Genomic DNA, 26,657 nt, shown 5'->3' with positions numbered 1-26,657 from the left:
ACTTCACAGAATGGACTATCTCTTATAGAGTTTCTTATATCCCAGCTCAAGGGACAGAATCCAATCCTTGGGTTGTCAATTTTCTTAGGGTAATTTAAGGAAGCAAGACCAACATGTGCTGTTGGTCTTGCACTGATACTTATTCAAGAAATATAAAAAACTTACAAACAGAAGTTCTCACCTCCAGAGTGTGGCGGCGGGCCACAGAGTAGGACGACGCCCTGGCCTTCACGCACAGACACAGTACTTCTCATTTTGGTTTTGAAATTTTCAAGATCTGATTTGAAAGCAAAACAAAATGGAATTTCAGAAAGGACAATACAAATTAAAATCTTCACATGGAGACAATCCATTCTTTTGCAGCACAATTTTTAAAAACATTTCTCAGGAATCTCAAGAGGAAAACATTTGCTTGGAGAAGGAAAATTAAGGATTTTGATTTATTAGGCCTTCTTATAAATTCAGCAATACAATAAAAATATATACCCACTAATCCTGTGGTGCTGTAACAGTGTCAAAAATGGCCTGGGCTGTCCCAAAGGACAAAGCATACTGGAATTAAATAACCACACTATATGACTCAAAGAAGGAAATGGAATATCTTGAATCAAAAATATATAGAAACCAATATCCACATTTGCCACAGTGATTCATCAAATCATGAAGACGTGTAGCTTTGCCTTTTAATGAAAGTCAGCTATTCATGAATTTCTCTCCCAAAATATTTTATCATAAGTAGCCTAAATAAATTTTATTCCACCTATAAATATTGTTGTTATTCACAAAAAGAATTGAAAACATTCAGGTTCTGGTTATAAATCCTATTTGTCCCATCTTGAAGGGTTACATAGAGGATATGTATCACTAAAAATTACCATCCAGGTAGAATTTAAAGAATAACAGTAAATTAGATCCATCTATTCCTTTATATTTGTAGCTGCGAAAAAAAATGCAAATCATTTTTATAATTGCCCAAAGGCTTCTTTTCCCCAAGCTTTTATTTTTAATAAAGCGATCAAGAGGGATCCCTGGGTGGCTCAGCAGTTTAGTGCCTGCCTTCCGCCCGGGGTGTGATCCTGGAGACCCGGGATCAAGTCTGACGTCAGGCTCCCTGCATGGAGCCTGCTTCTCCCTCTGCCTATGTCTCTACCTATCTCGGTCTGTCTCTGTGTCTCTCATGGATAAATAAATAAAATCTTTAAAAAGAAATAAAGCAATCAAGGTAAATGTGATTTTGATCAGCTGTGATAATTTCTTAAAGTTGTTTAATCTCTTCCAGTGACAGTCCAGGGCAACAAATTCTGATTCTTATTATCCAGCATAAATTACAGAAAGGATTAAATTCTGTTGGTATTTTGAACAAAGCTTAAGCCTTTGGGGAAAAAGGAAGAAAAAAATCTGTTTCTTTTAACCCAAAACTTGTGAACTCCACAGTTAATATACTCAGTGGTGTCACTTTCTGTATCAGAACAATTGAACTGTCAATTTGTGAAAGAATACACTCATTTCATAGCTTTTAAGGGTTCATATAAATTGCCTATGTGGTGAGGCAGTGTGTGCACTTCAGAACACAACTTGGAAAATTGCAACTTTGCCTTGAAAAATGTAAAAAGCAAAATAATTATCTTCAAACTGATACACAACTACCAACTGTATTCTAAGCACTTAAGTCAGCTTATCAGAGGGAAATAGGAAGGTCTACTTGCTTCATTTTAATTTTACTGAAAAACAGTATTAAATTACTAAGTTACAAGCATGGAATAAAGCTATTCAGCGAAACTCATTAGGTATGTCTATAAAAGAAGAAAAAATGGTGTTTCTGGACTTGTTTTTAACAGGCAGTTCCCTTACAAAAACGATATGATAACACAGTATTATATTATCTTAAATGTGTAACTAAAATGCACATAATCAAAACATTAAGGTTCCTGAAGTGTGCCTGAGTTGGAACTGCAAAACCATAGCATCCAAATATTTCTCAACATCTAAATGGGGGAGTACACCATATCAGAACGTAGCCTATATATGGAAAAATAATATCAAATGATGATTTTTGGCAACCAACTATGTGTCATCATTGCTGACTTCTTTCTCAATTCTTGTTTTATTCTGTTACATAAATTCACACCATGGAAATGATTCATCACTGATTTTAGCTCAAATATGCAAAAAAAAAAAGGATGAAAATGTTCTGTGGGAACTAATAATGTCTCTTCTCTGCTAAAGGTAAAAATCCCTTTTGTTTAAAGCACTAATAGGGCCTGGAACAGATCTGCCCATTGCTCTAGACATTTCATTGATACTGCCTCTAATGCTATACATGGGCAAAGAACATTATTTCTTGGATACCTGTGGCCAGTTTGTGGAGCACAGACACAAGGGAAAGCAAAGAAAAATACCAGTACTGCCTTTAACAGGTTTTCCAGGGCTTTGTTGCTAGTGAATCACTGTGACTACAGTGAATTTTCATTTTCTTTAAAACACAATCCCTTCAATTCTTAATACATGTTACTCCAAGTGTAGTCTAGCACCACCTGCATCATTATTACCTAGGATTCCCATTACAAATGCAGGTATCTCGGAAATCGCTTAAGACTAGTAAATTAGAATGAGATCTGCATTTTTAACAAGTTCACTAGCTAAACTCTGTGCACACAAAATGTAACTTTGTGGCTTCCTACAAGGAGGTATCAAGTTCAACCCAGTTTAAGTATTTTAAAACATATCTTAGACTTTTTAGAACATAGGAAAATGCCCATGGGGTATAAAGAATCTTTGAAACATCCATTTAGCAGCAGGGATGAAAAGTGAAGCAGTCACTTATTGAACAAGTATCCACTGAAGACTTTAGCTCACTGCATTCATGTTCTGAAACACTAGAACCTTCTTTCAAGGAAAGCTCTATCTGGTTAGAGATGGACTTGACACCAACAGCGAAAACCTTGCTCTTACAGTGGTAAGTACACAGAGGACAAACACTCAACCTAGAGATGCCTTGAAAGAGCAGCAGTTGGCCAGTCAAATAGAGGATGGTGTGGGTGTTGAGTAGTGGGGTGTGTGGGGGGATTCTGTTCAGACAAAGAGATCAACAAAGTAAAAACACTGATGCATAAGAACACCTGCTTCGAAATATAGAATGATTTCCTCCCTTTAGAGGGAATACTAAAGACTACAGAGATAAAGGTAGTGTAAGTGCCCAAAAAGTTTTAGATTACTGAAATATCTCCTCGAAGGTTACATGTGTAACCCAAATTCAAGTTAAGGCTATAAAGAATCCATTCTTGGCAAGTACTGTATTAGAACAAACTCCCCTTAGGAGTCAAAATAAATATAAACTAAATCCAGAATTTATTAGATAAAAACTTCTCAGAATTTTATTTTTGTCTCCTTTCCAAACTCTGAGTTTATTTTGGAACCTCTAATTAGCTGGATTTTAAACACAAACCAACATGATAAAAAAAGTCTACAAAGAAGTACAGTTAACATCATATTTAATGGTGTAGGGCTGAATGCTTTCCCCCTAATATCAGGAATATGAGAAGGATATCCGTTCTTAGGTAACACTCTTAATATTGTACTATAAGTTCTAACCATGGCAATAATGAAAGAACAAGAAATAAGAAGTATACAATTTGGAGAGGAAGAAACAAACTACTGCTATTTGCAGATGACATGTCTAAATAGAAAATGAGAAGCAATCTATCAAAAACAGAACAAAACCAAAAAGCAACTTCTCAGTATAAATGAGTTAAATAAGATAGATGATACAATTTCTAGACACACTGAACATGCAAAAATCAAAATTAAAATACAAAACTGATTACAATCATTCCAAAAATTAAAATACTTACCTATAATAAAGCATGGAAAGCATATATATGCTGAGAATGACAAGATACTGATATAAAACAAATGTAAGTAAATGGAGAACTGTACTGTGTTCATGGACTGGAAGACTCAACATAGCATGAACTCTCTGCAAATTGATATGTAGGTTTAATGCAATTAGTATCAAAATTCCAGCACATTTAAAAAATGTGTTCTGCTTTTATTTTTTTGAAAGTACAGGCAAGTTTTTTTCCAAATATTATATGTAAAAGCACAGGCCTTTGAATAAGCCTTAGAAGACCATCTTCACTAAGAAGAATAAAAAGGAAAGAATCGCTCAACTCAATATTAAGGCTTATTTTATAGCTACAATGACTAAGACAGTGTGGTACTGGTAAAGGGATAGATACATAGATACATGGAACAAAATAGCCTAGAAATAGACTCATAAATATGCTCAATTGATTTTAAAATTTTTTAAATTTTATTTTAAAAATTTATTTAAATTCAACTAACATACAGTAGATTATTAGTTTCAGAGGTAGAGTTTAGTGATTCATGAGTTGCATATAACATTCAATGCTCATTATATCAAGTGCTCTCCTTAATGCCTGTCACCCAGTTACCTCATCCCCGCACTCACCTCCTGTCCAACAACCCTCATTTTGTTTCCTTTAGTTAAGATTTGTGTGGAATCAGAAAAGACCCCGAATAGCCAGGGGAATTTTAAAAAAGAAAACCATATCTGGGGGCATCACAATGCCAGATTTCAGGTTGTACTACAAAGCTGTAGTCAACAAGACAGTGTGGTACTGGCACAAAAACAGACGCATAGATCAATGGAACAGAACAGAGAACCCAGAAGTGGACCCTGAACTTTATGGTCAACTAATATTCGATAAAGGAGGAAAGGCTATCCACTGGAAGAAAGACAGTCTCTTCAATAAATGGTGCTGGGAAAATTGGACATCCACATGCAGAAGAATGAAACTAGACCACTCTCTTGCACCAGACACAAAGATAAACTCAAAATGGATGAAAGATCTAAATGTGAGACAAGATTCCATCAAAATCCTAGAGGAGAACACAGGCAACACCCTTTTTGAACTCGGCCACAGTAACTTCCTGCAAGATACATCCACGAAGGCAAAAGAAATAAAAGCAAAAATGAACTATTGGGATTTCATCAAGATAAGAAGCTTTTGCACAGCAAAGGATACAGTCAACAAAACTAAAAGACAACCTACAGAATGGGAGAAGATATTTGCAAAGGACGTATCAGATAAAGGGCTAGTTTCCAAGATCTATAAAGAACTTATTAAACGCAACACCAAGAAACAAACAACCCAATCATGAAATGGGCAAAAGACATGAAGAGAAATCTCACAGAGGAAGACAGACATGGCCAACATGCACATGAGAAAATGCTCCGCATCACTTGCCATCAGGGAAATACAAATCCAAACCACAATGAGATACCACCTCACACCAGTGAGAATGGGGAAAATTAACAAGGCAGGAAACCACCAATGTTGGAGAGGATGCGGAGAAAAGGGAACCCTCTTACACTGTTGGTGGGAATGTGAACTGGTGCAGCCCCTCTGGAAAACTGTGTGGAGGTTCCTCAAAGAGTTAAAAATAGACCTGCCCTACGACCCAGCAATTGCACTGCTGGGGATTTACCCCAAAGATACAGATGCAATGAAACGCCGGGACACCTGCACCCCGATGTTTCTAGCAGCAATGTCTACAATAGCCAAGCTGTGGAAGGAGCCTCAGTGTCCATCGAAAGATGAATGGATAAAAAAGATGTGGTCTATGTATACAATGGAATATTACTCAGCCATGAGAAACGACAAATACCCACCATTTGCTTCAACGTGGATGGAACTGGAGGGTATTATGCTGAGTGAAATAAGTCAATCGGAGAAGGACAAACAGTGTATGTTCTCATTCATTTGGGGAATATAAATAATAGTGAAAGGGAATAGAAGTGAAGGGAGAAGAAATGTGTGGGAAATATCAGAAAGGGAGACAGAACATAAAGACTCCTAACTCTGGGAAATGAACTAGGGGTGGTGGAAGGGGAGGAGGGCGGGGGTGGGGGTGAATGGGTGATGGGCACTGAGGGGGGCACTTGACGGGATGAGCACTGGGTGTTATTCTGTATGTTGGCAAATTGAACACCTATAAAAAATAAATTTATTATTAAAAAAAGTCTCTTATGGTTTGTCTCCCTCTCTGATTTTGTCTTATTTTTCCCCTCCCTCTCCCTATGGTTCTGTTTTGTTTCTTAAATCTCACATGTGAGTGAAATCATATAACTGTCTTTCTCTGACTGACTTATTTCGCTTAGCATAATACCCTCCAGTTCCATCCACATTGTTGCAACTAAGATTTCATTTTTATGGCTGAGTACTATTCCAGTGTGTGTGTGTGTGTGTGTGTGTGTGTGTGTGTGTGTGTGTGCGCGCGCGCATGAGCGCGTGCATGCACCACATCTTTTTTATCCATTCTTGTCTATGGAAATCTGGGCTCTGACTTTTTTTTTTAAGATTTTATCCATTTACCTGAGAGAGATAGTGTACATGTAAGAGAGCAGGGGTGTGGGTGGGGAGGGGCAGAAGGAGAGGGAGAAGGACATTTCCCACTGAGCAGAGATCCCGACTCCAGCTTGATTCCAGGGTACCTGGAGTGGAAGGCAGACACTTAAGCAACTAAGCCAACCAGGCATCCCATGCTTAACTGATTTTCAAGTGTCAGAAGCAATGAAATGGAAGGGGAGCCTTTCTTTTACATGGTGCCAGAGCAACTGGACAACCATGGGGGAAGAAAAAAGACCTAAATCTCACTCATATGTAAACATTAACTCAAAATGAATCATTAACTTAAATGTAAAAAAAAAGTATAAAACTTTTAGACTTTTAGAGAAATATAAAGGAGAGCATCCTTGGGATCTAGCACTAGGCAAAGAGCTTTTGATAACAAAATACTTGACAATAAGTATCTGGATTATTAACGGAAGACTAATGAACTGGACTTGATCAAAATTAAAAAAAAAATTTGCCTTATGAAAACCCAAGTAGAGAATGAAAAGACCAGCTGCAGACTGGAGAAAAGTGTTTGCAAGTCGCATTTACCTAGTAAATAAATAGTATCTAGAATACGTAATTCCTCTCAAAACTCAATAATAAAAACCAAAACTATTCAGTTAGAAAATGGGCAAGCAACCTGAACAGACACTTCCCTAAAGAGGATATACAGATGCCAAAAAGAATGTGAAAAGATGTTCAGCATCATTAGCCATCAGGGAAATATCAAGTAAGTCCCCAATGAGATAGCACAGCACGCATATCCGAATAGCTAAAAATAATAAATGGTGACAGTACTAGACCCTGTGAGGATGTGGAGAAACTGGATCGCTCCTACTTTGCTGGTAGGAATACAAAATGCTACACAGTCCCTCTGGAACACAGTTTGGCAGTTTCTTACAAAACTAAACACACAAGGACCATATCATATCCATCCAGGAAAATGAAAACATACCTTCACACAAAAAAATCTGTACGTGAAAATTCATACAGCTTTATCTGCAATTACCCTAAACTGGAAATAACCCAGAAGTGCTGCAATGGGTCAGTAGTTAAGCTAACACTGATGCATACACATCATGGGGTACCATGCAGCAATAAAAAAACAGTGAGCTACTGATACATCTTACAACTTGCATGGATCTTCAGAGAATTATGGGGGGGGGGCAACAAAAACCAAACACAGCAAACAATCCTGAATGGTTGGTTATATGCTGTATGAGTCCCTTCATATAATGTTTTTTTAAATTCAAAGAAATTAAAAATAGAGAACAGGTCAGTGTTGCCAGTGTTTAGAAAAGGTGGGAGTGGGGATATGGATGTGGCTATAAAAGGGTACTGGTGGAGGGATGCCTGGGTGACTCCGCGGTTGAGCGTCTGCCTTCAGCCCAGGGTGTGATCCTGGAGTCCCGGGATCGAGTCCCACGTCAGGTTCCCTGCATGGAGCCTGCTTCTCCCTCTGCCTACGTCTCTGCCTGTCTCTCTCTCTCTCTCTCTCTCTCTCTCTGTCTCTCATGAATAAATAAAATATTTTAAAAAAAGGGTACTGGTGGGGATACTGACAGTAGTCTTGGACCTACAAACCACATATGGGCTAAAATTATATAGAACTAAATACACACACATATGAACACATGTAAAATTGGGGAAATCTGAATGAAAACAAAGAAAAGCTCCAGGTCTCCATATTTCCTTTTGTTTACTCTTCTCTACACCACTCACAGTCTGGAATGCTGTGCTCAAATATCCCAAAACTCCAACCAGATCATAGGGGCAGTATCTCTAAGGCTGGCATCAAAGGAAGGTATGGGGCCAGGAAGAAGTACACTCCTTATTCAGACTGCACTCCCTGAGAGAATTCATATCGATCATTCCTGGTGTATCAAATACACCTTGATGCCCGTTAATTTCCTGTATTGAGCAGGTTTTTCTTTTTTCTTTCTTTCTTTTCTTTTTTTTTTTTTTTTTTTTTTTGAGCAGGTTTTTCATGTACTTCCTAAGGACTTTACTTCTAGGTTCATCTGCCTAAGCTGTGGAGAGGAAGCCAAGAGCACAAGAAACCAATGATGCATACACAGAAAAGACTGGGGTGACTCCGAATTCCTGAGCACACTAATGTGCTCAATTTTCAATCTGATTCCACTTGCTACATATTCCTGGTGCTGGTCTCTCCATGTAGATTAATTCAGGTAATCACCTAGTAAGCAGAATTATGTGAAATGGTACTGAGTATAACTGCAGGGCTGTAGTGAACATCTACCTGGGCATGACTTAAAATCACCCAAAGAATGGCTGTCAATTCTCACTCGAGTCAGTTTGGGAAATGCTGTGTTAAGCCAAATTAAATGAGTTTTTTCATGCAGAATGTCAGAGACCTTAATAGAAAATAGGCACTGATGAGGTCTACTAATGTCGGATGGGTACTAGAATATCCCAAACATATCTGACCAAAGAATTCTGTGTAGAACATTTTATAGGAAATGCTGGCAAAGGCCATATGTTGAATTAGGTACATATATGTGCAATTGGGTATGCCATAACTATGAAAAAGGATGACGATAAAAGACTGCAAAATATAGCCATTTTCTCCCTAGGAGGTTTAAAATGAAGCATAAAAGTGGCAATATGTCAGAAATTTTAGCCAGCTAACTAAATGGTCCGAAAGCTTAAAAATTTAGAGTTCTGCCTCCAAATACTTTGTGATCATTTGCAATTAGAGCATGAGGAATTATTAAAATGATTGTCACTGAAAATTGTATGTGAACTTTACTACCCGTGTAACACAATTCTACTTGATGCTATGGGGTGAAGTGTTATCTTTTCAATTAAAATGCAAAATGTTACTGAGTAGTGATAGTTAAATAAATTGTCAAAGGAACATAGATATAGGCAATGGCAATGTAATAGTCCTCCATGTATAGTGCTTTAAATGTCTTTAATGTTTAATATTGAAACACTTAGTGGTTTGTAGTTACCGAATTCAATCATCACCTGAACAGTGTAAATGACAAGACTATCTTTCAAAGAATCGGATAGCTTTTAGTAAAAGAAAGCTGTGCACTCCTCCACAAAAGCTAAGAAAAAACTCAATGAACACATCCAAAAGGGCAATAAAAATCAAAATCGCAGTTCGGGTAAGGTTTTCTTCTTCATCTCCACGGTACCAGGTGTTATAAATAAAGAAGAATCGCAGGCAATGATTCAGCTTCTACTACAAGTGGTAGAATTTTAATTAGTTGAAAAATCTCATTAAAGCATGTGCTCCTATAAAAAGAAAAAAAAGAAAAAAAAAAACTGTGTTTCAGTGGATGACCATGAGTTTTCTTCCTTTTTCCTGACACAGAAGCCTCTGCAAGATCTCCCACAACTGAAAATTAAGACATAGGGATCCCTGGGTGGCGCAGCGGTTTGGCGCCTGCCTTTGGCCCAGGGCGCGATCCTGGAGACCCAGGATCGAATCCCACGTCGGGCTCCCGGTGCATGGAGCCTGCTTCTCCCTCTGCCTGTGTCTCTGCCTCTCTCTCTCTCTGTGTGACTATCATAAATAAATAAAAAATTAAAAAAAATTAAGACATAGCCAATTTACTCTCCATCATCTTCAGTATCAGCAAATCCAAAACATAACCAATCTTTTCTGCTCCGTATCCTGACCCCCAAATTCAAAGTGGCTCTTCTTGTTTTCTTCTTTGATTTATCAGTCTGATTCTCAAAACATTTAATCAACTCTGAAATCCCTATGGGAAAATTCTACACGTGTGTCTTAGGAAAATAAAAATGTTCCCTTATGTAAAAACTATGGCTTGTTCAGCAAAGCTCACTAGCGTTTTAGTTTTGTTTCTGCAAAAGCAGAGCCTCAGGTGATGGAGTGTGTATGTGTGGAAGATGGTCTCAGGAGGTAGCAGGGAGGGGGTGAGAACAGTAAGAAGCTGGTACTGGAGTCCATGAGGGCTTGATTGTTCAAAAACTTCCAACAAGCTCACAAATGCCTTACAGAACTGTCATGTCTACCCTCCTGCAAATAAATTAAGGTGGGTGAAGGGGATGTCACACTGGGTCCCAAAAATGTCTATTGCAAACAGGTTTTTTTATGTTAAGCCTGGCCTTGTAAGAGGTTTTAAAACAGGTGTGTACTGTTAGTTTCCAAGCATACTTAAGCATGCAGTATTTTTTTAAGATTTTATTTATTTATTTATTTGGGAAGAGAAAGTGAGCACAAGCAGGAGGAGGGGTAGAAGGAGAAATAGACTCCCCACCGAGCAGGAGGGCTTAAACCTGGAGCCTGATCCCAGAGCCAGATGGCAGAGCTCCAGGAGCATGACCTAAGCTGAAGGCAGATGCTTAATTGACCTAGCCACACAGGTGCCCCAAGGATTCAGTATTTTCTAAGCCGAAGTAGGATATAGGGAAGCACCTAACAAAATCTTAACATCTTCAGGAACTGTTTAGTTTTTTTAAAAACACAATTTGGGAATTTTGGCATAAAGGGTGAGTGCCAGTCCATAAACATTCTACAATACCACACAGGTGGGCAGCCCAGGTGGCTCAGCGGGTTAGTGCCACCACCAGGCCAGGGCGTGATCCTGGAGACCCGGGATCGAGTCCCACGTCGGGCTCCCTGCATGGAGCCTGCTTCTCCCTCTGCCTGTGTCTCTGCCTCTCTCTCTCTCTCTCTCTCTCTCTCTCTCTGTTTCTCATGAATAAATAAATAAAATCTTAAAAAAATACCACACAGGTATCCCACAATTCAGCTTCTCTCTGGCTCCCATCACCCCATTGCTTTGGCACCCCCAACTGTCTGCCACATACACTGCAAGAGTAACAAACTGCTTAGATTTCCCTGAGCACAAAATGCTGGTCTAGTCATGTCAATTGTGTTCCCATTTCTTCATGGGGATAGCATACTTTTATTCACCTTCAAAATCAGCTTCAGCCACATAACCCTTTCTTGAAGCTCCTGAAATTACCTCCAACCACGTACCTCTGAACTTCCCATACTTTTGTATTTGCTAATCTTGTTTTCCTATTTTGGGGGCTGCATCAAGATTAGAGCAATATCATTTTCACCTTTAATATCTGTAGACAATAGCATATTTTGTGGCATTGTGTGGGTCATTGACAGAAGTTTAAAATGAGTTAAGCTGTCTTTTTTTATTTCCTAAAGATTTTATTTAAGAGAGTGAGGCAGAGACATAGGCAGAGGGAGAAGCAGGCTCCCTCTTCGGGAGCCTGATGCAGGGCTCAATCCCAGGACCCGAGGATCATGACCTGAGCCAAAGGCAGACGCTCAACCACTGAGCCACCCAGGTGTCCCTAAACTGTCTTTTAATCATGTAATTTTTCTTGGAATCTCCATGTCTCCCCACCAGTCAAAGCCTATGTGCCTGTGTTGCACATTTCCGAGCTTTCTATCACAGTAGCTTAGGAAAAGGACACAGGAATAGGAACACCAGAAATCACACCTTTGCTCTATCCCAGTTATGAGTGTCCTGTGACTGTTCTGCACTCTTAGCTTTCCATCTGAAAAGTGTGGACACCTGCCCTTTGAAGCTCACAGGGTTTTTTAAGAAAAGGATCTCTAGCATCACAGATCTGAAAGTCTTGTGAAAAATGAAAAACATTATAGGAGTGCAAAGTTGCGCTATTCCTTCTGAGTGTTTGGTTTTATACCTGTCCCTACTTTCGTCTCTCTCATCTTGTCCTCTATAGTTTCAAACAAGTACAGATTATCCCCCAAAAATCAAAATGTATCTTTCAATGACCCTCATACTGACTTTTTTTCTTAAAGATTTTATTTATTTATTCATGAGAGACACAGAGAAAGAGAGAGAGGCAGAGACACGGGCAGAGGGAGAAGCAGGCTCCATGCAGGGAGGGAGCCTGATGCGGGACTCGATCCAGGACTCGATCCCTGGACTCCAGAATCACGCCCTGGGCCGAAGGCAGGCGCCAAACCACTGAACCACCCAGGGATCCCCCATACTTGACTTTTTAAAACATCTCCCTACCCTCAGTCCTGACCGTTTCTCTGTTTTAACTTGGGCGGAACTCAGGTCTTTCTCCCCTGGAGTTAGATGAACCTAGGTACAAATCCCTTCTCGGAAACTCTCTGTTTGACCTGGGGCATATTACTTCACTTGTTAATCCACACTTTCATCATCTGTGCATTGAAGATAATGACAGCAATTATTTCTGCTATATTTGTGAGGAAGAAATAAAATCACTCATGCTAATTTCTTAACACAGTGTCTCATTGAGAAATGTTCAGTAAATGACAGCTATCATTTCTTTACATTTTTTCCAGGAACCTCATCAAATCTGAAGCTTCTACTACTATGTCCATACCCGTGACGTGTCTATCAAAATTCTGATGAATTACTAAACACTACATCTGAAACTAATGATGTACTATATGTTGGATAATTGAATTTAAATAAAAATATTTTTTAAATTTTATTCAAAATGGGCATTTTCTGCTTGCCTTCCAGACGTTTTTGGGATATCCAACTGCCACCTCATATTTGACATTTCATTTTCCAATGCTCTTATAATGCTCCTTACAAAGCCAGTTCCACTTCCAACTTCCATATTTCTCTCATTGATCTCTATGATGTCCATATCCAATCTGTTGCTTTTCTTTCCTACGTCTGCTTAATTCACTCTATTTGATCATGTTAATCATTCTGTAAAGTCTACCTCCTACCTCTTCCCATCTCTTATTTTTCACTGCCACCATTTTAATTTAGCTAGGATTATGCTATGATGAAAATTCAACTGTCTATAGTAAGCATATGGCTCCAGTATGCTTGTCTGTCTTTTATATCTAAGCATTCCTAATGTTGTAAGAAGACAACTTATCAACACTGACTAAATGGATGTAGGAAGAAATTAATGGATGAATGGATTTACTAGGCTCTCTGATAGAAATTTTCTGAAATTTATCTCATTTAATTTTCAAAAGAGCTCTATTACAAAGACATTATTTTTCCATTTTCCAAAAAGCTATGGCTCAAATCTATTATGGACCTTGACAAAAAGTGTTGTCATATGTGGTAAAGACAGTTCCATTGATTTCGGTCCACATCACTTCTTTTTAACTTTATGTGTCTAATAAGTCCAGCCAGCTTTTGGGGTTTTCTTTCCAGCTGTGGTCTTCTCTCTCTCTTTCAAACTATCTATCCTATACCCACAACTTCGAGTTCAGTCTTCTTCATAAAACACATCCTCAGTTTTCAATACCAGCTCAAAAATCTACATTCATTCCTTATTACCCAGATGATAAAGTCCACATTCCTTATCCAAATATTCAGTCATTGATTCAACAGATATATATGTATATGCATGCGAAGTATGTGTCTCTGTCTCAAGTATTGGGACCCACAAGCACAGTCTGTCACTTCGACTATTTCTGCTTCTCAAACTTGGGTCCCATCCCTACTTTCAACTTACATCAAATTTATATATCTCAAGGCCTAGTCAAAAATGTTCAATCCTATGTGAAGGAAACATTGTTTGATAATTCTGAACTCTTTTGGCAACTGTGTTTTAGATCTGTCTAACAAGACTAGGGTGGAGGGCTGTGACCTCCTCCATCTCTTCTTTTTGCCTTTCAAAGACTTCAAACTCCACCTATCCCCTACAAGTGGCTTCAATTTATAATGACATGATCTCTTTGTAAAAGGTACTCTCATCTGTCCACGGCAAACAGAACACCTGTGCCTAGTATCTATTCTCCACTATGTCCTTCTGCTTCTTTCTGTTTCATTTGTTAACAAAACTAATTGCTCAGTTTAGACATTTTGTTGTTGTTGAAATTAAGTTACTAGAGAAATACCAAAGAAATTTGATGAAATCCGTATATTTCAGAGCTAATGTTTATAAATAAACACATTTAAAGACTTTTGGAAAATTCAATAAAGAAAATTTATCTTTTTCTAAAAACTGATGCCAAAATAGGTGGAATAGGTGGGGCCACATAAACGTAAAATCTTGAAAATACGAAATAAAAATCTTTAGGCTATTTCCATACCCAGAATGCTTCAGAAATATTTTTTAAATTGTTATTCAAATTTAAAAAAATCTACAGCTAGAAGTGTCAAAAGATTCATATGGGTATAATTTATACAAATAATATAATGAACTGTTAACATCCCACCTTTAATCAAAGAAGAATGTTTGACACTACATTAAAAACCAGAAAACAAAAACAAAAAGCAAAAAAAAAAAAGCCATATACAGTCATATATTCTAAGCAAAATAAATTTTATGATATATATGTATCTTTTAAAAATACCTGTTATGAAAGGATTTTTTAATCAATTCTGTAACTATTGGTCCTGACTATGTCAAATGAAAACCCCCCTTATACATTTAGAAAAAAGTAAATGCTGGGTTGTTAAATCAAACAAGAAAAAAATAAGAATACTTTAATATTTATGACACTGGCAGTTTTGTTCTACTAGTGTATTAAATCTAGAAAAAAAATTAAAAAAACCCAATCCTCTCCATTTGGTTATGGATTCTAATTTCTCTTATAATACTAAAATTAAACACATGAACAGTTAATGTAAACTGAGGAATAAAGTAAATCCTTACTTCTGGAAAATGTTTTTCTTCTTATTCTTCATGAATGAAAAAAAAATCTCAGCTTTATCATCAAAACCACAATTTAAAAACTTCTATGTCAATACTATAGATCATTTTCCTCTTCTTTGAAACAAAGATCTTTAGGCATATCAGAGATTTGAGATAATTCAGAAAATCTGCATGAAAATCGTATTTTAAAAGTTAATTTGATTTTAATAGGACCCTAGAAAAAGCCAGTGTCCTCATATACAACATTACCAAATAAAGATAAATTTTCAAGACTATTAAAACTATAAAAATCAACCATCATGTTGGATGTGCCATCAAGGAGTTTTAATAATTAGTATTATAAAGATATACTTGGTCCTTTCATTTAGGAACATCTACTTGCTAATTTGAAATTTTTTTAAAAATCACATACTGACAATATTCTGAATATGGGAACATATAGCACTTCAATGTAGTTATCTTGATCATGTTCTCAAACGTTCTTTAAAAACATCCCAACAATCTAAATTAAAATATGTCCGTGGCTTCTTCAGCAAAGAATCTGAAGTTATACTTCAGTTGGAGTATCTGCTACTAAAACTAGTCTATGATTTTGAACAAATTCTCAACTTCTTTGATAGACTGATTCTTCTGAAAAATTAAGATTTTCTGAAAAGTGCAGGGAATAAAACCTCTGTCAGAAGCCTGCTGAGAGGACTGTATGAGAAAATAAATGTAAAATTCTTGGAATATATTACATGCTCAACAAGTATTAGCATGCTGCTTCACCTCCCCAGGCAAGGATACATCCTATGTGTCCTATCCTCATGTTTCCAAACTTTTATCATTCAAGACCAGCCAACATCTTTCCTTCACCTTTGAAGCCTTCAACAATTACTCCCCTTTTTCTATATTTAGCTTTTTGCTTTTTATAGGTATGACTCCTTGGGAACATCATAATTCTATTGTTTTCCCCTCACAATTAATGGAGTAGTTGCTAGGTAATATTTGTTAAATTCAACACATGTAATGAGTTTCAAAATCTCCTGATCTTTGGCATCTGTGGTTGGCCAAGTAGATCAGTCACTGAAACTGTTTATAAATGTCACAGAATAGTTGCCTTTAACATACGTATCATCTTAGCAATGAATATATGGTCATATCATATACTTACTTTCATTGTCACATAGGAATAGTAAAATTAAACCAAACCAGCATAATGCAGTAACTCTCCTAACATTAGAGGAAAAAATGTCAAATATGGAAGCCTTTCACTTATTTACAAATAGTTAATTTTTTAATGATTCACTCAGCAGCACATTTCCACACTAATAGCAAGGCTTATAGGTGATGAGAACTCCTAGAGTCTGGCATTCAAAGAGTACCCTTGCTACATAGAAAGAAGCTAATTAGGTTTATTTTTTCTTTATTATAAGATCACTTCATACTGAAAATTCTCATTAAAATAAGAGAAAGAGACATCAAAGATTACTTATGGATTGCTTGAAAAAAATATTTACCCAATTCAGTTTAAAGGACTGAAATGACTTTAGATATGCATAAGCCTCTCGAGATACATGTATTTTATCTCACATGATTCTCAAAATCTGTGAGATAGGCAATATATATCATTATTCCCAATTTTTATGTGAGCAAATCAAGGCTGCAGGAGGTTAGATTTTGCCCAAAGTCACACTGCTAATTAAGTGTCAGAGCTAGGCTGATGGCACCTCCTCTGATTTCTAATACAGAAAAAAAAAAAAAAAGGAAGAACATCACATCCAAATTAAAGTTTAAGCTTCTGACTCTTTTGCAGTCTCAAGAAATTCTACCTTAGAAAATTGGCATGAATAATATTTGCTCAATTTGAAGGTCATATTTAAGATACATTCATTCTTTCCATCATTCACTCAATTATTCCACAAATTGTATTAAGTATCTACAAGACTATGAGGGAAAAGATGTGGTACTCCTTTGGAAACTTGCCAGCTGGTTCCTTGACCACATGGTGTCTTGGTTTCCTCTTTCTCACTAGGTGGAAAACCACCTGTCCAGGAATCCCTTGGGGGTTTGATATAGTGATCAAAGACACTGATCACTGAAACAGGGCTTTCAAAATGTAAATGACAATACCATATTTAGATGTAAGTGCTCCCCCAATAAGCATCCCTCTCTATAATCTTAATGTAGCTTCATGTTTCTTCAGTCATTATACAATATTGTCTATAAGGTGTATTCACTGTTTATTTGGTACCGACCTCCATCCCTCATCCTGTCTAGAAAGTGTCACAAGACTACAAAAATTTTGTTTCTTTATTTTTAAATCCCGGGCACACAGAATGGTGTTTTGCACAAATTATGTACTAAGTATACAAATCAATGTTATCCCATGACTTCAGTGCGAGGACTTCAGTGCGAGACCTCTCTCTCATATGCCTCTACATATTAACCTAGTGGTTAATGTAGTGGGAGGCTGATATTATCTTAGAGCACAACCTTGCATAGTTGTTTCTGTTGTTCTGTAGATCTCTTGAATTATTAACTTAAAGCTTACAAAGCAAACTGGTAGAAAAAAAATCTCCTACAAATTATAATTGTGAAATATGAAGAAATGTGTGTATTTCCCCCTAATGTTAACACTGGGTCTGATTTACTGTGTCATAGACATCAATTTCAAAACTTTTATAAGCAAAAAAAAAAAATGTAGCAATTTACAATAATGGGGAATAGTAAAAAGTTACATTGGTAATAATGACTTCTTATTAATTTTATGAGGTCTTTAAAATGTTTAACCCAGAAAAAAAATAACCTATTATAAAGTTATATAGAAAATAAGGCATGTATTATTTTGTCATTTTAACACCATACCCTAAAATAAACTAAAGCATAATAGATGGATATAAATATTATGATAGCCTGCTTGTTGCCATGGAAACATCACTATCAGTATATCTCTGAATATGCATTTGCCTGTTTCTCTGGCTAAGCAAACAAACACAGATTCAGACTACTTGTTTTCTTTATAAGTTATATCAAGATCCAGAATAAGCAAAAAACAAGAATGCAATTTTGTGCTTCAGAAATGCATTACACATGATACTAGGTGACACATGGATCCATTAGTCTAGTAGACCCCCTACCTTTTAGTACTTAAGGAGCTCTACAAAGAGGTTTCTTGGTTTAAATTTTTAAAGCACAAAAATGTACACAAATTAGAAAGCAATTAGGGCAAATATGCTGATGTGGAGGGTAAGACAAAGTGAAAATGGGACAAATGTAAATATAGTATTGTTAGAATAAATGTGCTAACTTATTAAATGAGTGATATATTGTCCTCTGGACCTGCTTGTTTACTAAAAGTGCCAGAAATCATGAGGCTAGCAGGAAAAATGCATTCCATCAATCCTATGTATATCTCTCTCCATAAATAAATTTTCTTTTGCACTTAGCTGACATGAACAATTAGGCTACCATTCTCATAATGATCAAAGTGTTGTTTAATATTGCCCTACAAGTATATATTCCATAAGCTTGACTATTATTTATTTATTTATTTATTTATTTATTTATTTATTTATTTATTTTATTGGAGTTCAATTTGCCAACACATAGCATATTACCCAGTGCTCATCCCGTCAAGTGTCCCCCTCAGTGCCCGTCACCCAATCACCCCAACCCCCCGCCCACCTCCCTTTCCACTACCCTCCTTGTTCGTTTCCCAGAGTTAGGAGTCTCTCATGTTCTGTCATCCTCACTGATACTCATTTTCTCTCCTTTCCCCTTTATTCACTTTCACTATTTTTTATATTCCCCGAATGAATGAGACCATATAATGATTGTCCTTCTCCGACTGACTTACTTCACTCAGCATAATACTGTCCAGTTCCATCCACTTTGAAGTAAATGGTGGGTATTCATCGTGTCTAATGGCTGAGTAATATTCCATTGTATACACAGACCACAGCTTCTTTATCCATTCATCTTTTGATGGACACTGAGGCTCCTTCCACAATTTGGCTATTGTGGACATGGCTGCTAGAAACATCGGGGTGCAGGTGTCCCGGCGTTTCATTGCGTCTGTATCTTTGGGGTAAATCCCCAACAGTGCAATTGCTGGGTCGTAGGGCAGGTCTATTTTTAACTCTTTGAGGAACATCCACACAGTTTTCCAGAGGGGCTGCACCAGTTCATGTTCCCACCAACAGTGTAAGAGGGTTCCCTTTTCTCCGCATCCTCTCCAACATTTGTTGTTTCCTGCCTTGTTAATTTTCCCCATTCTCACTGGTGTCAGGTGGTATCTCATTGTGGTTTTGATTTGTATTTCCCTGATGGCAAGTGATGCGGAGCATTGTCTCATGTGCTTGTTGGCCATGTCTATGTCTTCCTCTGTGAGATTTCTCTTCATGTCTTTTGCCCATTTCATGACTGGATTGTTTGTTTCTTTGCTGTTGAGCTTCTTTGCTTCTTTAGAGACCTTGGATACTAGTCCTTTATCTGATATGTCATTTGTAAATATCTTCTCCCATTCTGTAGGTTGTCTTTTAGTTTTGTTGACTGTTTCTTCTGCTGTGCAGAAGCTTTTTATCTTGATGAAGTCCCAATAACTCATTTTTGCTTTTGTTTCCCTTGTCTTCATAGATATATCTTGCAAGAAGTTGCTGTGGCCAAGTTCAGAAAGGGTGTTGCCTGTGTTCTCCTCTAGGATTTTGATGGATTCTTGTCTCACATTTAGATCTTTCATTCATTTTGAGTTTATCTTTGGGTATGGTGTAAGAGAAAGGTCTAGTTTCATTCTTCTGCATGTGGCTGTCCATTTTTCCCAACACCATTTATAGAAGAGATTGTCCTTTTTCCAGTGGATAGTCCTTCCTCCTTTGTCAAATATTAGTTGACCATAGAGTTGAGGGCCCATTTTTGGGTTCTCTATTCTGTTCCATTGGTCTATGTGTCTGTTTTTGTGCCAGTACCACACTGTCTTGATGACCACAGCTTTGTAGTACAACCTGAAATCTGGCATTGTGATGCCCCCAGCTATGGTTTTCTTTTTCAATATTCCCCTGGCTATTCAGGGTCTTTTCTGATTCCACACAAATCTTAAGATGATTTGTTCCAATTCTCTGAAGAAAGTCCATGGTATTTTGATAGGGATTGCATTAAGCGTGCAAATTGCCCTGGGTAACATTGACATTTTCACAAATATTAATTCTTCCAATCCATGAGCATGGAATATTTTTCCATCTCTTTGTGTCTTCCTCAATTTCTTTCAGAAGTGTTCTGTAGTTTTTAGGGTATAGATCCTTTACCTCTTTGGCTAGGTTTATTCCTAGGTATCTTATGCTTTTGGGTTCAATTGTAAATGGGATTGACTCCTTAATTTCTCTTTCTTCAGTCTCATTGTTACTGTGTAGAAATGCCACTGATTTCTGGGCATTGATTTTGTATCCTGCCACACTGCTGAATTGCAGTATGAGTTCTAGCAATCTTGGGGTGAAGTATTTTGGGTTTTCTATGTACAGTGTCATGTCATCTGAGAAGAGGGAGAGTTTGACTTCTTCTTTGCCAATCTGAGTGCCTTTTATTTCTTTTTGTTGTCTGATTGCTGAGGCTAGGATAAGCTTGACTTTTTAAACACTGAGGTCTCTGTATTCCTGTTCTACTCTTTTTTTTTCTTAATTATTATAGTAAAATAAATTAGATGGGAAATGGGTTTGGATTCAAATCACAGAAATAGAGATTTTAGAAATACTTCTATGAGGTAAAATTACCCAATTTGTAATGTGTGGCAATATTGATAAGGTACAATAGAAAGTGCTAGAGGAAACTCCCAAGTTCCTTTGGATGGTGTATGTGGTACTGTGGGATGTGAACCTGGGCTCTCCTGCAGCAATTCACCATTGCCCATGGCCCTCCTCCACTGCAGTCAGATGTTATTCTTTTCTCTAGGCTGCCTGCAGCATGGCTATATCCTGTTTCCAGGCCTTCCTTCTCCTGCTCCTTCCACTTGGCTAACTGCCATTAACTCCTCCAGACCGGCTTGGGTACTGTTTCTCACTGGAGGTCTTCATTATCCCAGGATATCTCATTATCCCAGGATAGTGGTTTTACCTAGTATGTGAGCTTCATGAAGGCAGAGAACTCTTGGGCAAGACATGGTGCTTAGTAGGTGCTATATCAGTTTCTTAAGGCTGCTGTAACAAAGTACCACAAACTGGGTGGGTTACAACACAGACATTTTCTGTCTCATAATTCTGGAGGCTGGGAAGTCTAAAATCAAAGTGTTGTCAATGCTCCCAGTGATACCTGTAAAGGAACCCTTCCTTTCCTCCCTCGAGCTCTAGTGGCTTGCAGGTAATCTTTGGCACTCCTCGGCTTGTAGATACCATCACTCCAATCTGCCTCACATGCATCCTCCTCATGCATCTGTCTTAAATGGGCATATTCTTTGAAGAACACCAGTCACATTAGATTAGTGGCTCACTCTGCTCCAGAATGACTCATCTAAGCCAATGACATCTGCAATGACCCTATTTCCAACTAACGGTATACTCTGATCCTGGGTTAGGACTTTGACTTATCTTTTTTGGGGGGAGGGGCACAATTTAACCCAGAATAGGTGATGAACAATATAATGAATAAAGTACAAATGCTATTTCTAGGGAAGAAGGAGCATTCAAGAATAGACACGAGTGTTTCCCACACTACCGATGCATGTTTCAGAATGCTGAGCGGCAGATCTTACTGAAAACCAGGCTTCCTGTGTCTTGTCCTGAACTTTTCACTTCCCAGACTGTGAACCCTGTTTTAATCACAAGCTTCAAGATCATGACATATTTCCTCAGACTCTTCTTATGCCTAACACTGCTACCTTTCTAGTTTCCAGCAAATGTTCTTTTTTGGTGTCCTGTACTCCTAACCCAGCTGGCACTTTAAATGTGGCATAGCTTCAGTTAAAATTTTTTTCTGAAATTACCACTTTAACTAAATTTTGATATACTTCTAGGAAAACCATTTTAATTGAGGCATTTTAGCAAAAATTTAAATTTTCTTAATTATAAACCTGTCAGGAACTAGCTGAATATGGCCTGCTCCTTTACTGCTCAATTAAAGGACATTATCAACTGTAAAAAAAAATCATTAAAAGCTACAAATGGCTAAAATTAGGCAATGTTAAACATAAATGATTCTGATTATTTTTATATACACCAAAATACCTTACTCATGATGTCATACATGCTAATACAGAAAGATGATTTTAAAAAACACAACTATGCACGAGAAGGAATTAAATACAGCTATCTTTCCTGAAGTCAGCAAACAGAATAGCTTCAATAAAGTATGCAGTGCAGTGTCTAGATGGCTACTGCATTATTACTCTATGATGAATACTGCCTTTTGGTATGCTTGATGCCACTAATGACATTCATAATATTTAATGCACTAATGATATATTTTAGTTAGAAGGTTAACTGATGTTTGTAGTGCAACATTCTCTAGAACATCACAGTCTTCTGACAATAACATATGGGAACATTAAAAACTACTCTTGTTTTATGAATGCTTTCTACTAGAATCAATGAAATTAAAGAGAAATGCTATAACAAGATACGTATTTAACTATGACTGTAAGCGAAAGTAGCACTGGTAACGCATGGATGTGAAAAGCAATATATTTTATGGAGCTTCTTAATGTGTATTGCCAAAGCAAGGGTAACAACAGTGAAGAATGCTGTCATAATGCTCATAGAGATGTGCTCCATCATGATGGATCACAGGACAAGGCAGGGCCTCCGCAATGGCATTAGCAAGTACTCTTCGTTTGTATTTGAAAAAAACAGACGGGATAACTTAGTAATTTGCTTATACTTAGGAGTCTGGGGCACAAACGAACCTAAAGTCAGGAGCACCACGTACAGCTGCATAGATGCGCACTGCATAACTTAAGTGGGCATCCTTCACATGGACTATGATGTAAATAGGGCCCCAAAGATATATGCAGTGTTCAACTAACGATGACACAAAAGGAGTTCTGCTTAAATCCCAAGTCTTTGTGATCCTGATTTTTACCCCAAACCACATGAGCTCACAATGTTGCTGCCTAGGTCAAAGGCAAATAAATGCCAGATCTGAATTTCTTTTACTTTCCCCCTGTCAATCGCTACTAGTCAAACATACCTACCCCTAGTTCAACCCGTAGAACTCCATACATCTGACTTCTAATATACTGGTCTTAGAGTCAGGAGAAGTGTCAGTTAGGACTTAGTAGCTCTGTAACTCTGGGCTAGCTGCTTATTGCCTCTGTGACTCAGTTTTCTCATCTGTAAAATCAGAGCAATCCTTACCTGGACAAGTTGTACTCAGATTTGCATATAGGCTTTTAGGATTTATTTAGATTGGCAGAGGAATATCTTACTGTTTTAGGATTCTGTAAGCATTTCTGAATATATACATGCGTATACATATGTATGCATATAAAAATAAACATAAAAATTAGTTTTATTTATATACAAATACATGTGTTTTCATAATATAATATAAATATATATGCATATGTAGAGAGAGACAGGGAAAGATAAAGATAGACTCTATACTAAACGACATCATGAGCCCTAGAGCTGCACTCTTGAATACAGCACCATTAGTCATATGTGGCTACTGAGCCACTGAAATGTGACTAGTCTGGATTGAAATGTGTGATAACTGAATATCAAAGACTTGGTATAAAAATGTAGAGTATCTCCTTCAAGTTTTTTATACTGAAATCATATACATCTTGAGATAAAATTTAGGAAATATTTAACAAAATGTATTATTTAAATGAACTTGTTATTTATTTTTGCTTTTTTGCTTTTTTAAATGTGGACACTAGAAAATTTTAAAATTACATGTGTGATTCACATTATATTTTCATGAGATAGTGCTGCCTTAGAGTATTTTGCTTCATGAAGCCAAAACACCTCTATGTACATTTCCAGAGATCAGGGTCAGATGGTAAGGGCTTTGACTTTTAGACAGACAGACTTGCATTGTAGGCATGTCAAATACTTGATTCTAATTTCTTCTATACAAATATTCCATGTCAGGTCTTATTATATGTGAATGTAATACCAAATTGCTTGAAAGTTCCAAAGACATTTTCTTTCATTTGTTCCATTTATAGTTATTTCATTAGACACAAATTCATCAGGCCTTTAGCAGTATACAGATGGCATACTTCAGTAAGGTAAAATGGAGGACAGTTTGACAAAGTAGGGTATGAGGCAGCCCACAGTAATACTCCTACTATCAACCTGTTTTCAAGTTCAAGATTTACCATCAGCTTTCACTCCTAGGATGAATGATCTAGTGTGCACAGGTTATCATCCCTTCGTTGGAGAGATCATAAGGAGTTTCACAGCTCCAAGTATTAATAGTACGAACAAGAATCTTCTGGACCCCAAATTAAATTGCTCTATTTGAAAAACATAAACGATTTTATAATAAAGAGATAAAAACAATCTCAAAAGGTCATTTTTTTCCCAGCTACTTGAGTAATAACTCATTTTGGCACACCCATCAGGACGCAGCCCAGCTTAAAATTGGATGATCCATGTAGCCCATTGCCTGATGTCATTTTATGGATGGGGCACTCAGCTGCGAACATCTGCTTTAAGATTTTCCAGGTTAAAGCTTTGTCTTCTATGCTACATGGGGCAGAACTCTAGAGTTTTTGACCAATTACTGACGCACAGACTCAATATGATTCATGGGTCTTCTATGGACAGAGAACTTAGTCATTCCACCTTCAGGAATTCCACACTGAAGTGTGTAAGCCCTGTATCTAGGTGAGAGGACAACTTCCTTTCAACCTTGTTGTTGATACTCATTCTGAACACATATGTCATGCTGTGTACATTGCCAAAAAAGACATAAGTAGATAGGCGTCTTTTATTTTTATTTTTTTAAGATTTTATTTATTTATTCATGAGAGACACAGAGAGAGACACAGACATAGGCAGAGGGAGAAGCAGGCTCTCTGAGGGAAGCCCAGTGTGGGACTCCATCCCAGGATCCAGGGATCACGACCTGAGCTGAAGGCAGACAGACATTCAACAAGTGAGCCACCCAGGTGCCCTGATAGGCTTCTTTTAATCAACAACATAGAACAACAGCAGAACCACTAGGGAGCAATTTCATTTCATGGCATTAAAGGATTAAGACATTTGACTTGTCCTGGAAAATGAAAGGCACTGTGATATTGTACATACCCTCTATTCCTCTTTATTCATGTAATGCAAACCACTTCAGTGAATCTGACATGTATGTAAACTGTGGAGGGTAATAACACATAATAAAGTCAGGATGCCACCCATAAAAAAAAAAAAGTCAGGATGCCACTTGCTACCCTGAGCAACTAGTTACCTAGCCTCTCTACCAACAACGAAGTTTCTTTAGCTGTAAAGCAAGAACATTACATACATTTCAGGAGTTGTTGAGATTAAATGAAATATCATATACAGGAGTAATATAAATGCTAAATATCAGGCATTCTTACAGTGTACAAGCCCAACCAGAAATGTCTTTCGTGGCTATATTTACGAAAAGGCCCTTATGGTCTATCCGAACGGTGTATTCCACTGTCTTTCTGTGTTTTGCAAAACATTCCTTATTTTCTGTGTTATACAACAGCCATCACTATCCATCCCACATTCACCTCAGCTTGGTTCTAGGAAAAAGCCTCTTCTGATGATCATAAATGCTTTCTATATCCAATATTAAAAATTTATAAACCGTCATGTTTCATTTTGGTTGCAGCTATCAGGATACTTCCCAGCTGTTAGAATTAACATCTCCCAGGTGCCTCCAAACCTTTTAAATGGTCTCTATTTTTATCTGGGCTTGTCCCATTTTATATTAATTTCCTTCCATAAGCTAACTCAAGTCTTCCAAAAGCCATTGAGTATAAAACATAAAGAAATATCTATGTATTATACAATAAAAATTAATGTAGATTTTTTGTGGCTTCTTATTGTGCCTGCTCTCGGGCCATTTCATTGCCAACTGACATCCTGCCACAAGAAAGACAAAGTAAAATAAAAAGACTGAAATTAAATTTGTCATTTTTAGATGAGGTTCTGAGTCTTAACGTAAATCACACCACTGCAGTAAAGAGTTTAAATCTGAATTATTTATATACTCTTTTAGAACACTAATCTCCATCGTCATCTTTACTCAATTAAAAGAAAACCAGCCATTATTTTTAATAGAGAGAAGAATAAATTCCAATTTGGCTTATAACAATCAACAGGGGAGCATGTTTAAAGTGAATATTCCCAGGGCCTGCCCCTAAGGATTCAGACAATGCAGGTGGTGGAGGGGCTTTGGCTCCATTAAATACAAAACATATTAATATAAATATAAAATTGATAAGTCCAGATAGTGAGCTGAGGGTGAAATACTTTTACAATTTTGCATAAATGGATAGTCTATCTGATAGGCAGAAAACCCTCTGAAATACTTTATCCTTCATGAAACAGTAATCCTGGGTTGATTGAAGTCATTTCAATTCTGATATTTACGAAAAGCTCCTAAGCATTAATTGGTCTTCTTCCAAATATACAAGAGAATACCTGAATACTCTCTTATAGAGTGAGCCAAAAATATTTACCCAGGACCCTAACATTCAGAGAG

At 37.2% G+C, this 26,657-nt stretch overlaps 1 protein-coding gene across 1 annotated transcript in view; it reads right to left on the bottom strand.

Annotated features, from left to right (window-relative positions):
* Window positions 1-26,657, bottom strand: part of CNTN3 (contactin 3) — a 247,363-nt gene that overhangs the window by 148,150 nt on the left and 72,556 nt on the right. The window contains exon 4 of the mRNA XM_055343752.1: window positions 182-277. Within this exon, the coding sequence (XP_055199727.1) occupies window positions 182-277 (96 nt within the window). The remainder of the gene's footprint in view (window positions 1-181; window positions 278-26,657) is intronic.

The sequence above is a fragment of the Nyctereutes procyonoides genome, unplaced genomic scaffold (assembly GCF_905146905.1).
Source record: "Nyctereutes procyonoides isolate TBG_1078 unplaced genomic scaffold, NYPRO_anot_genome, whole genome shotgun sequence".
Lineage (NCBI taxonomy): Eukaryota > Metazoa > Chordata > Mammalia > Carnivora > Canidae > Nyctereutes > Nyctereutes procyonoides.
The sequence above is the reverse complement of the archived record's forward strand: the minus strand, read 5'-3'. Positions and strand labels throughout refer to the sequence as shown.